General features: G+C 35.4%; 1 protein-coding gene across 3 annotated transcripts in view; it reads right to left on the minus strand.

Moving 5' to 3' along the window:
- Positions 1 to 13,823, minus strand: part of LOC150106291 (uncharacterized) — a 224,772-nt gene that overhangs the window by 149,020 nt on the left and 61,929 nt on the right. For all 3 annotated transcript variants that reach the window (XM_090392309.1, XM_090392311.1, XM_090392310.1), the window contains exons 4-5: positions 13,655 to 13,700; positions 2,155 to 2,207 (exon numbers count right to left, since the gene is read on the minus strand). In XM_090392309.1, coding sequence (XP_090248435.1) covers positions 2,155 to 2,207; positions 13,655 to 13,700 — 99 coding nt within the window. The remainder of the gene's footprint in view (positions 1 to 2,154; positions 2,208 to 13,654; positions 13,701 to 13,823) is intronic.

Consider the following 13,823-nt stretch of genomic DNA (forward strand, 5'->3'; position numbering starts at 1 on the left):
GAAGAGAGAGACTTAAATTAACAGAATTCCAATCATGTTTCACAATCACTGACATTCTCCTCAGCTCTCTACTATAATATAATACCTTGTCCACAAACTCACAATTCTCTCTCTCTCTCAAGCTTTACTATCTTTAGCAAAACTTATAAATCCCACACTATCTGACTCATACTTCCAACGCATAATTTCTTCCTACTAGCACAGTCAAATGCTCTGCATTTTCTGTCTTCTCCATGGCTTCAGTCATTACTCCTCTCAGAGACTTTTGACATTTGTTCCATTTTCACATCTTCACCACAGAGTCCAGTCCCCATACAGCACTATACCACTTTCCACTATTTCACTGTGATAATTCATCTTGGACTCACCTGCCACCAGCATTTTCTTTCTTACATATCCATATATATGTATATAGATGGTGTTTCAGAAGGAATAATAAATATTTTGGTAGGGGTAGTATTGATTATTCTGAGTAAAAAAAAGTTCATAGGAGTACATGTCCAATTGACAATGGATGGAGAGATAAAGCTGTTCGAAACTGGCACATACAACTCCGATGTGCATGCAGCTCTCTGTAAATCAAGTGACCAGATGTGACTTCAGAATCAGAACCAAGAAGCAGTTATAACCTGATGTAATTTCATGTTAGAAGTGTTGTTAAGAGTGCCATACATCTTTACATATGCTGTGTAAAGATGTATGGTTCCAGTACTCTATGGTTTCCTAACTGTAGAGTACTGGATTCAAGAATGTTTACTACAAACTGCATGAAACTAGTACTGTTCCCAGCAGCCGTATTTATTCTGAACACTGAAATGAACAAAATGTGGATGAAGTAGAACGCATTCTTCAGTCGGTAGAACATAGTTCTACTATAAGAACAGAGAATTTCTGCACACATCAAAATGGATACAAACCTTATGTGAGCAAGGTTTGTATCCATTTCACATACAGCAGGTGCAACACCTTCTCCCAGGCAATGAAGGCAGTCGATTGGAATTTTGTTGGTGAGTAAATGCTAATCGCAGATTAATTCCATTAATACTGTTCGCTGATGACGCTACTTCTCATGACAGCATCAACAACATCCATGACTGGCATCAGGGGTCCGACAAAAATTCACATATCATAGTACAAACAAATTTTCAACATCACCTCTTTGTAAACGTGTGGCGAGGTATAATCAACAATCACTTGATTGGGCCTGTTGTGTTACCTGTTGTGTTGCCTTACAGGGTCCATTTATCTGCAATTTCTGCAAAATAAACTTCAACTACTATTGGAAAATATTTCCATGGCTTGACAAGGATTGGTATGTTCTTTCGGCATGATGGAGTTCTTGCATGTTATAGCCATCAGGTGACACAACATCTGAATCGAACTTTCCCTGAATGATGGATTCAGCCGCAGTACTCCCATTCATTGGCCACCAAGGTCTACAAGACTTCACTCCTTTAGATTTTAGTTTATGGGGATGGATAAAAGTGAAGTATACAAAGAAAAGGTATATACAAGAGATCAATCGATCGCTCGCATTATGGATAATGCTGCCCTCATAAAAGAATGTCAAGATGACCTCGGAAGAACAACATGTACTATTACCACAAGAGTTGCAAAGTGCATTGAGGTTAGCAGTGGTATTTTCGAACATTTATTATGAACTGTAAATTACAGTATTTGTCAATTATTTGTGTTTGGTACATTCAAACAGTCAATAAATACAAACAATAAGTCATTTATCATTCTTTAATACCTCTCATAATAGCTTTTTTTTTACATGCCAGTTTCAAACAGCTGTATCTCCACATCCATTGGCAATCAGACATGTTTATATGAACTTTTTTTATTCAGAATAATCTATACTACCACCTAACAAATATATTTACTATTCACCCTATATATAATAAGTTAATCAAGTCTCAGTAATGCACTATCTAGAAATATTTTTGCAATATATATATATGGGACCTAAAGAATTAATATTGTAATGTATATGGAATGGCATATATACAGAAAACTAAAACTTTTCTGTGTATTCCATTCTGGACATTCTATTATTGATGGAGACATTACAAAATTGCAAATTACCTTATACAAATATTCTTTTATCATACACTCAATAAAATAGCTGAAAAAAATTAAGCTAAACTGTACCTTTAGCTCTTGTTTTCTCCACTAACGAGTGCTTAATATTTGAATCACAGCTTCTAGAGGATGAAAATAAATATATGATATATAATATTGTGTGTGTGTGTGTGTCAATTTTATAAGAGGATTTATTTTGAAATGGATGTGATAATGTTTCCATAATATCACATCTCTTTAAGCAAACATGTAAAGGTCCAAACTGGTATTTTAAACAATTTAAATACTATATTCAGTGTGTCTGAAAACAAACAAGTAAACATCAAGAACAATAGGTGATACTGAAAATAACATGATTTTTGGGAACAGCATTTTGTCTTTTGTTCTTGATTAATATACTTCTCGTGTCAAAAGATCCAATGGAGTATGTGTATACACACATACAAAACATCCAAGTTAATGCAGAAATTATAATCGTATTGCCAAATGTTGGCTTACAAAAATGTATTTATAATTAATTTTCATTACTTATATTGATAGTAGAGCTCTCTGTATTCAAAATTATCATGCCTAAGAATTATTTTAATATTTTTAGAATAATTTTATTAGAATTTATTATAGAATATATTCCAATTAGAATAGATGCTTTAGAAAAGCATTTTTACCTGAGCGGTAGCACTAGTTGCTTGATCAATGTACAATGTGAAGACAAGTTGAATATGGAGACAAGAATTGAAAGTTTTTTCACTTGGTTGCAAAGAAATTATGTTTGTTTAACCCATTGCCCAACTATAAGCAAACAAAGTTTAGACATGTAATACTTCATGAGTAGGCTACTTGTACATAAAGTAATAATGTGATACTTGTATGGGGGAAATATATGATTTCTCCAGCAATTTAATCTGATATCTTTCTGGGTCTAGCTCCTCCTGATGAGACTTCATTAAAGGTTGAAACCAATATGGATAGTGATCCTTTCCTTAATCATCATCTTATTATCTGTTCAGGAAGGGTTGAGTGTTCTATGGATTCTGTCCTCAGCCAGCATTGCCATCTGTTGGAATGAAGTCAAGCTTCAGAGGATCTTCGAGGCTTCATGCCACCTTCTTCTCAGCATTCCTCTGAATTGGTTACCCTCAGTCTTTCCATAAAGAAGGACATAAGGAAGTCTTTCTTGGCACATTCTGGCTATGTGCCCAAACCACTGGAACTGTTTTTTTTTGTGTAGCCTATTTGGGATGGTATCAGTGCACCCCAACTCCTCCCTGTTTTTTTTTTTTTTTAGTCTACTTGTGCGGTTGATTCTTCTTAAACACTTTGACTCAAAACCTTTTAATCTGTCTTCTTGTCTGCCAGTGATCAAGCCCTCTGCTCTGTACAATACCAATGGAAAGCTCATTGAGTGGAAGAATTAGTTTTGTTTCATTTGAACATTTTTATATCTTTATTAAAATAAAGTTCATTCTATGGTTTTCATAGTTCATTTTAGTGGAGGTGTGATGGCAGAAAGTTTGGGAATCCCTGCTTTAGGCTATAGCAAATTTTTTTTCGTTTCTCCATATTTTATTTAATTTGTTCATTGCCAACCATCTTAGACTTAGTTTTGTGATTGATAGTTTGTTTTTCATATAACTTAGATCTTCAATGATTAATGATCCTAGATAATTGAAACTGTCTATTGGGTTCTATCTTTTTATTATATATTGTAACACTGACATATTTTTTCACTCTTCCCATCATTAGCATGATTTTTGTCTTATCGAGATTTATCTCCAAGTTGTATTTGTTGCAGGTTAGATTTAGATAAGAAATCATTTAAAGTTTTCTAAATTGTTGGCTATCAGAACAATATCATCTGCACATTTTAAGTGGATGGTGTCTCTTCCGTTAACAGTTACTCCAAAGAAATTCTCCAACTACTTCTCTGAGGAACAGGTTGAACAAGGAGAGAAAGAGGGAGACAACCCCGCATGACTCCTCTCTGGGATGGGATTTTACGTTTCAAAATTCCTGACTGTTGCTACTGTCTGTCTTTACAGCACTTTCTGATTATACTGATTAGGTATGTTTTCAATCCTTTTTAATGCAGTGTTTCTATCAAACAGTACTCAAGTCAAATTTGCTAGTCACTGTAAAACAAAAATTGCATCATTAGTTCCGCTACCATCTCTGAATTCCATTTGTTCTTCTTCCAGTACTTCTTCATACTCTTTTTTTAATTCCATTTTGAATGTTTCTAATAAATATCTTGTAAGCATGGCTCAACAATAATATGGGTCTATAGTTGTCATATTTTCTTTTATGTGCTTTTTAATGTATTGAGATGATTTTACTGAGTCTCCAGTAATCAAGGATTTCCTCCATTTCTAATATTAGGTTGTATAAATAGGTACTGTATAGCCCTCCCCTCTCTCTCTCTCTCTCACACACAAATTCTTTTGGGATACTGTCCAGTCCAGGTGCCTTTTCATTCTTCAGTGATTTCATTGCCACAATGAAATCACTGAAGAATGAAATTGAAAAATTGAAAAAATAGAAAAATTCTTCTATAATATTTCTGGTTTGGATTCTGTTTGATCTATTTGCTGTATGATGAGAGATGCTCTTATTTTTGAGTAACTGTAAGAAGTGTTTTGTTCAGATCGTTTCTATTTCTGTTGGGTTTCCTGTTACCTCATCTCCATTAAGCACAGTGATGGAATAAGAGGAGTAGTTCTTTGCAACTTAGTAGATTGTTTGTACAAAGTTCTCGTGTCATTTTTTTCAAATGCATCTTTGCATTATTCTACTTTTTTCCTTTCAAACGCTGGTTCTTTCTCTGCATTTTCTGTCTACCAGTTTCTTAGGTTAATTATAAGATTCTGTTTTCAGGGATGTTTTTACTGATAACTTATTTTTCATCTCTCTTTCTCTTCTTTATCATTAATTTCCTGATATGTACTCTGAAGGGGTTTTTCAAGCTACTATGACAGAAACACATGATTAAGTTTACATTATCATTAATCTCCTATCAACAATTTTCCTGCAAATTAGTCTATTACCCGCAAGCTCTCCAACATTGTCAAATCTAACATTTCGTACTTTTAAAGCAGATCTGAATGAATCAATCCACCTGGACTTAGTCTTCCTCTGGGTCTCTTTCCTGCCATCTTGGCATCAAGCACCTGTTTTGCTACCCTTTCCTCACTCATTCTATTTTAGTGGTCATACCACCTTAGATGAGCTCTACTTATACATTCTTGAATGCTAACAATCTCCCTCTTCTCTACTGGTTTTCCAAAATGTCTCCTGTCATCCATTCACTGTTACTCTTTTCAGATATAACCAAGGATCCTTGCTACTGTGTTCAGCTATTATTCTTTACCTCAATTTTAAAACTTTTCTATGTCTTCTTCTCTTATTGCTCCCAGTTTCTCAATAATCAGTTCTGCATACTGCTGCTTATACGCTGGATTTTTAAGTACCCTGATGTCTAATTTTTTGCTTTGGGTGCTATTTTCTTCTTGGCATGTTTATTGTGCTCTAAGGTGTTCACATCTATATCCATATCTATTTGTTTATGGATACAGAACAATGCATAACAATATGCACATATGAAACGAAAGTTACTTTTTATTATGAGATATAGGGCAACTAATGTGAAGTCAACTGCTTCTATATACAAACAGCCTAGTCATGAAGATGCTTCACATGCAAACTTTGTTTGCTTACATGTAGGTAAAGGGTTAAACAAGAATATAATGTATGTTTGCCCCTTAGTTTTTATATGCCCGAGTTGTATGTACTTGAGTGATCTCTTTAGTTAATATCACAGGTACAGATTCAGGTTATTATTATTATAATAAGTTATCTTAAGAGATTGAATGAGAGACAAAGGATATTTAAAAATAATATCTTAACTTACAAACCTAATGAGTGTAAATTTATGTCATTGCTTTGACAGTGTATATAATATAGTATGTTGAGCCCATGCACGAGAAGTTGGTTGATCAACCTATAATACATTAGCAACATATATGGATAGTGGGATGGGAAAGGAGGAAACAACAGGGGGAAGAATGTTTAACAATGCACAGTTGCAGGGATGAAGGAAGAGGAAAAGAAACTTGTTCTGTGGGTTTCAAGGTGCACTGTGAAGGGATGTTGAGTAGCAGCTGCATGTGTTCCAACGAACTTAGTACTAAGGTTGGTGCATATGTTTGGGTTGGAAGGCCGGAAGCAACAGTCCAACCATGGGAATGAGGCATAGAAGTCATGGATGCTATTTTAGATGAACATTTCTCATGAACATTAAAAGCTGTTCAGGGGTGAAGTAACATCTAGAATGAAAGAGAAATCCTAGTTGTTTTGAAGCCAAGGATGCAATGGTTGTGATGGGTTTATGCCAGTAGAGGATTGATGTCAGAGTAATTCCAAGAAATCTCAAATTGTCTGCAAATTTGGGTATTGTCAAAAGTAATACTGGGAAAAAATGGTTCTTTTTTTTCTTTTTTTTTTTTTATGAGAAAGAAGACAGAACTGGGTCTTATTAGCAGTGAAATTGAAAGGTTATCTGAAACTTGTTAGAGGATGGCTTGGAGATCAGAATTGAGCGCAGTAGTGGCTGATATTCTGTAGGTTGAGGTAAGTTGAGAGTAGAGAAAGGTTTATCAAATGAAAGGGAGGAGTGTAATGTACTGTCATCTGCAAAACTGTGGATTGGGTTGGAGGTCAATTGAAGTAGGTCATTCATATATTTGCTGGCCTGGTTGGTTGGAGTGGTTAGCATATCTGCTCTCCAGCCAAAAGGCTGCAGGTTCGAAGCCTGCCGTGGGCATGGATGTTTGTGATTGTCTGTGAAAATACTAGTGGTGGGTGGGGTATGGTATTGGTGTAGTTGCAGTTCCTTGTAGTAGGTGGAAGCAGGGTTGTGGAGTGGGTGCCCTCCCTCAATTAGTTTTTGGACTCCCTGGAGGCGTCGAGTAATAATAATATTAATAATATATAGCAGGAAGAAAGTTGATGAGAGGACAGAACCTTGTGGAACCTCAGCATTAGTTGAATGGTGGGAAGATAAGCAACCATTCACCATCACACAATGTGCATCCAGACAGAAAGCTGGCAATCCAACTATACAAGTCCTGAGACAGACCAAATGATGGTAGTTTGCCTAATAAGCCTTTGTGCCAGACCAGGTCAAAAGCTTTGGAGATATCAAGTGCAATCACGTGAGATTCGCCAAACTTCTCCATGGCATTTGTCCAGAGATGGGCGACATACGCGAGCAGATCTCCTGCTGATCAGTAGCAACAGAATCTATACTAGTGGTCATTTATTAGGTGGGTGCCTTCAAGGTAGTGTATGTTGGAAATTGATGACTTTTTCCATTACTTTAGACAGGACTGGGGTAAGGGAGATAGGGTGTAGTTGGACAGCAGTGACTTGTTGCCCTTCTTGGGAATGGGTTGAATATAAGCCAATTTCCAGGATGTGAGATAGATACCATTGGGGTAAGAGTACATACAGGTGACATAGGATAGGAGTCAGTTTTGTGCACAAACTTACAGGACAATTGGAGGAATGCCATCAGGGCCAGGAGAATTTTTTTGTGTGTGTCTAATTTGGACAGTATTTTTCTGAGCCATCTGGGTATGATAAGGATGGGAATAGCGTTGGGCAGAAGTTACGGCCAATTACTTTGGTGAGAGACCAAAAGGCTCAGCTGCCGCTTGGACAGGCTGCTAGTTTCCTGCTTTTGCTCTTTCAAACTGTTTTGGAAGCATTGATTGTTTTTTGCATCTATTTCCTGCTTCATTATAAGCTCTAAAGAAAAATGGAGGTATTGATTTGAGCCAGTTATAGTATGTTTGGTTTTTCATTTGTACAGCCTTAGCACATCTTTTGGAGAAGCAGGATTTAGTTAGGGTATGGCAGTTCAGAGTAGTGTGGGGAATATATGTTTCCATGCCAGTGAAGATTACTTTGGTGATAAGTTTGGTGCATATGCTTGGGTTGGAAGGCTGGAAGCAATAGTCCAACCATGGAAATTAGGTATAAAAGTCGTGGAGGCTGTCTCACTTGGCACTCTTATAATGCCAGACTACTCTTGTATGGGTGTCTGTGTGTGTGTGTGGGAGAAGATGAGCACTAGGATGTGGTCAGAATTACCTGGGGGGGGGGGCTACATTCGATGTGTATTTGGAAGGATCATTGGTGAGGAAGAGATTCAGGGTGTTAGGTGGAGTGGTCCATGTTATCTGGTATTCTGGTTGGCATCTCAGCAAGTTGTGTAAGGCTGTTAGGTTTTTCAGCAAATTTCAGCATCTCTGCTGCAAGATCTGTACAACTGGAGGAGGAAAGCAAGTTGGTGTTGTGGACATTAAAATCTCCTAGAAAGATGATTTCGCTGTTGGGAAAGTGGGACTGGAGAAAATTAATTTTTAAGGAGAGGAAATCAGAGAGCTCAGAGTGGTTGGTTGCATTAGGGGAGTGATAGAGACAAATGAATTTGACTGAGTGGGGAAGGGATATTTTCAACCAAAGAAGGTCAAAGTTGGGTGCTCTCTGGCAAGGTAGAGAGGATGTATGCACAGACACCACCCTTGGATCGAAAGGAGTTAAAGAGTGTATAGTTTGGAAGGTTGAGATGAATAGTGCTGGGGGTGAAAGGTGAGATTTGAGTTTCTGTCAGAAAGAGTACGTGGGATTTGGTAGACTGAAATTGATAGTGGACACTATTAAGTTTGGAGTTTAGGCCACAGATGTTGGTGAAGAGGATATGTAAGGTTCCGCAAGGCACATATTTGACCATAAGGATCTTGAACATTTCCTATGCAGCACCTGCATACTGGTCTCCATGATGGCTACTAGTGGTGTCACTTGATTTTTACATTCATTTAACTTGTTTCTAGTCAATGATCCAATTGGTGTCTCCATTCTGGCGTTTTTCTTCAAATTCTCTTTGAAGATGACATCTTTTGTCCCTCTGGGAAAATGTTAGGTCTGGTCGAGCTCATATGCATAATTGGGTTTAAGTGTCTTTGAACTTGTTGATCACTATTATTAATTTAGATGTCTTTGTTGGCATGTCACAAGTCACTTTTACGAGGTGTGGAAAGTTCGTTCCATCCTTTCTTTTATTTATGGGTCCGAAACGATGCGACCTGACGATGTTTTTAATATCGTCAGGTGGCATCATTTCAGACTTCCGTTTGATATTCCGTTTTCCGTCAGAAAGTTCAAAATAATGGCATCGAATTTTATTGTTTTCGGCCTCCAAGTCACGCACTGTTGAAGTAACTGGATCACGGAGTTAATTCGCAGAGAAGGGTGAACTTGCATTGTGGCGCTGATCGTCGATTAGTTCGAGCTTTCTCAAGCACTATATACAAATCTGCATTATAAATAAAACTTATCTCCTAAAGAGAAAAGGGCTCACAAACATAATATCAGACTTAAAGAACATAAACGCCCCACAAGATTTCTTGTCTCTTCTCTTCAAGGTCACAGGATCTGATGAGAATACATGAACTTCAAACTTATAACGCACAATTTTTTCTGCTCTTAACTTTAGTCATAGAAATCTAATCAGCTCACACCTGTTTTTCTTTGAAAGCAAAAAAAGATAATTTGTGTGCAACTATTCTTAAGAAAGAAAGCATTTCTTCTTTCATATCTTCTCTACAATTCCAGTTCCTTTTCTATTTCGATGAAATACAAAGATAAATTTAAAGTTTCCTTTTTCCTTGTGGAAACTTGTTCTTTATACTTGAATATAAAAAAAAAAGTTCTCCTCTTTCAAGTTTACAGCATTAAACTAAAATACATTTACCACATAACATATCAAAAGGAACTGTCCATTACTGATAATTGCTAAATAGCAGATATCCTACAATATTAAGTCTTTTCTTGGTAACTTTAATTTACTATGAAGAAGAGAATATTCAATAATGATGATATTAATAAAAAAGCATAACGTGAGAAAACACGAAAATGAGAAAGAGAGATGGTGGGGGGGGGGGGGGGTTGGAGAAGTAGGAAATAAAACACAAATGATATTGAAAGTGAATAACGTAGAGCTATGCAGTAGTTGTTGTGGGAAAGATATGAGATGAGCAATTAGGACCTAATTTAATTAGCTCTTCCAAGTGTTGAAAGAAGTCATTCCACAACTTGCACAAATTAGCTCTAGCAGTCAGCACACAGTTGACAACATCCAAATATTCACAAAGACAGTTTAGGGAAGACAAACCAGCTAGGAAGCAGAAGATTCAGAAAAGCTTTACTTGAATACCATGATCATGAGGAGCACTTCACTATCTCCTAACATATGTTAGCCTAAATCAATAGCTGTCATATATCACCCAATCTAATAAGAGCAAGAGAAACATAAGAACGAAGTATAAGCCATGATTATGACTTAACTATTGTAGTACCAAATCATGTGAATGTGTGCTTGCATGGATCTTAAGTTCACAGAAATTTTAAGTTCTTATATAGATGTAGCATTAAATAACTAAGAATTAAGATTAAAGTACTTTTTGATACATCTGATTAGTACCAACTCACAAAATGTGTTTTTGTGCAGACACAATTAATGGATCTGTTCATTAAATGCTGGTTAGTATTAGTAATATCAACATCTAATGCTTCAGTCCTTTCCAACCTCACTGTGATTATTATATCATAGGTAGACACAACTGGTTAAAGAATGCAAATCATACAGCGGAAACAATATTGCTAATCATACTTATATCCCTAGATTTTACGAGTAGCAATTAATAATATTATACAGGAAATATATAACCATATCCACTACTACGAACAGGTGTCTGGATATTTTTGATCAGATGGTGTATTTACTTCTGCTTTGTGCAGTTTCCACTTTGGCATCCAAAGAGCTAATGAGTCAACTTGGAATGCAGACCTTATTAAAATGAACACCTAACAATTCAGCTATTTTTAGTACATCTGTCAAGTTCTATCCATATTTATTTTTATTTCCATGAACATTCTTTCTTTTACTTCCTACATAGTGATAAAATTCTCTTTGATTTTGCTGTCTTGGTGTGCAATCTATGCTGTTAACTGAACCTCATCATAAATCTTCTCACATTAAATAATTCACAATATTAATAGATCCAACAGTCTTATACTGAGTCCCTTCTATTACATGTTGCTTAAAGCTGCTAAAGTTATCCCTGAGCAATTCTATAAATTAATGTTCCCTCACATCCTGCTTTCTTGTCCCTAGTCTACATCCCTACTTCAAATCACCCATAATGATAGTTTGTTTCAATAATGGAATATTGTGAGTTGGAGTACCAACTCACAGTATTCCACTAAGATTTGAGCACATTGTGATCATTCTTTATGAACTTTTATGAAAGAATTACAAAATATTAAATCTGCCTTTTTATCAAATGGTTTCTATCATCAAAAGATCTTTTAACAGTTATGTTATCTCTACCATTATAGAAATTTCCATTATAGAAGAAATAACTTGCATTCATATTTCTTATGTGCAAGACATTTCTGAACACAGAGCAAAAGTTTTAAAACAAATGAATGTTTTTGTTGCCTTTCACTCCATCAAAAAAATCTCCACCTTTCTCGCTTCTCTTAAGGACAAGCTTCCACCTCTAGGTTTTCCAGGCATCTGCCAGCTTCCTTGCTCTTGTGGATTATCTTATTTTGGACAGACCAGAAGATCTACTTTTTGTCTAGAAGAACACGTCATATATTAAATACCATGAGCCTGAACCATCTGGACTTTCTGAGCTTACTATATGCACTAAACAAAGTTTAATGGAACAAGACAAGTCCTTCATAAAAGTCGTTTCATTGTAGAATGTATTTATAAAGAAATGTGTGAAATTTTACTTCATTGTCCTAACTTAAACAGATCTGATGGTATATGTCTATCGCCTTTATGTGAGATAGGAAAGATTAAAAGATTTAGAAAGTGCTATATTTATGTTTTTTTTTTTTTTTTTTTTTTTGTAAAGTTAGGAAATTGACTGTATTTAGTTATCTTACATTAACTAGAGAGGTGCTTTTTAGAATGGTCTGTTATTTAATTGACATTCTATGATCCTGTGCTGAAGATGCCCATGACACTTAGGCAAAAATTTTACATCAAATAAGCATTTTATGTAACTTTCCCTCCATTTTTAAATTTCTTCATAATGCTAGTTATTATATCATTATGAGTGATTTCAATCATTAGCAATATCTTCCCCCCCCCAGCACTTCCTAGCTTGTGTACCCCCAAATATGCTGAAGCCATCACATTCTATTCCTGCAAGGATATTTGCTTCTGTCAGCCAGTTCTCATAACCATAATTATTGGCATTATAATGCCAATAATTATGGTTCCACTATATCTACATGCTAAAATCTCCTCACCTTTATTCATGATGCTTCTGGAATTAGTGTATATGTGTGATAGCTGACCACCGGTCTGATAAGTGTTAAATAAACTCTTAAAACATGGCAAATTGACAAACAGGAAGCTGGAGTTGATTCCTAAACAAATTCTCCACTATTTTTGCAGTTTCCACTTTTCTTTCTAAACTAGTTCCTTCACTTATGGTGGCCATTCCTTACTCATATTGTCAATGTCTCACACTCTGCCATTATACTCTCAATTGCAACCTGTTAACTTAATGCATGCAAATGAGATCTCTAGTTACTATTCACATTCACTCTTTCATACAATTTCTTGAAGCATCTCACACCAACTGCATTCAAATATAATCCATGCTGCAGGTGCAAATTCCATTCAACCATCAAAATTAGCCTAAACATCAGTGCTGCACAATTTCTCTTAATATAACGTACTCAGTGAATCATTTGCAATTGCAGCTCTCCACATGAGCTCGCTCCTGTCACAGCATTACTGGTATGGTATCTATCCAAAAATATAAAACTATTTTCTCATTCTTTCTTTTTTATATAATAATCATAGAAAATAACAGTGATTATGTGATATGGCTTTGCTCCTCCTTACCTTGGTACTATGCTACTTAAAGGCATGCTCTTATATAATTTTATTTCCTCTTATCATTAGTGCTCATATTGCTTTTTTCCCCCCCAATGATATTTTGTAACTATCAAATGTCAGACAGAAAGAGGGAAGGTCAAACAATACAATACTTTTTTTTCTCCCCATTAATTACACTGCATTCATTTTTAACCAACAGATTACACAATTACAATGTTCTTTTGCTTTTCAACCTGAGCTAAATCTTTGTTTCTTTTCTTCTTTCTTCTCTTATAATTCTAACATACAATTATTTTCATTTAGTTCCAGTCCAAGGAGGTTGGAAGTTGACTGTACTTAAAGAAAACTAAAACTGCGAACATATTCAAAATGTCTCATTTAAAACAAATGATTCAACTCACGTTTCCTGATTAATAGAAAATATTCAGATGATAAAAAAAAAACTTCTGATACAATGAAAAGTAAATTTATCCAGAAATGACTTATTTAAAACATATTCTCGATATTATTTTTAAAAAGAACAAATAATAACTTCTAAACAATGTTGTACAGGCATTAAATATATCATGGCATTCACATACTTACTCAGCATTTGATTTGTAAATTAATTCAGCATCATTACGGAGCTTTTCTGCAATGATCAGAAAATTATGAAAAAATCATTAATTATACTATATATATATAGAGAGAGAGAGAGTTTTCATTTTAATGATATTTGTCTTAGAATGTTACAAATAACTTGTTTTCTTTTTTT

The sequence above is a fragment of the Typopeltis vanoorti genome, chromosome 5, assembly GCF_054136105.1.
Source record: "Typopeltis vanoorti isolate ZY-2024b chromosome 5, IOZ_Tvanoo_1.0, whole genome shotgun sequence".
Taxonomy (NCBI): Eukaryota; Metazoa; Arthropoda; class Arachnida; order Uropygi; family Thelyphonidae; genus Typopeltis; species Typopeltis vanoorti.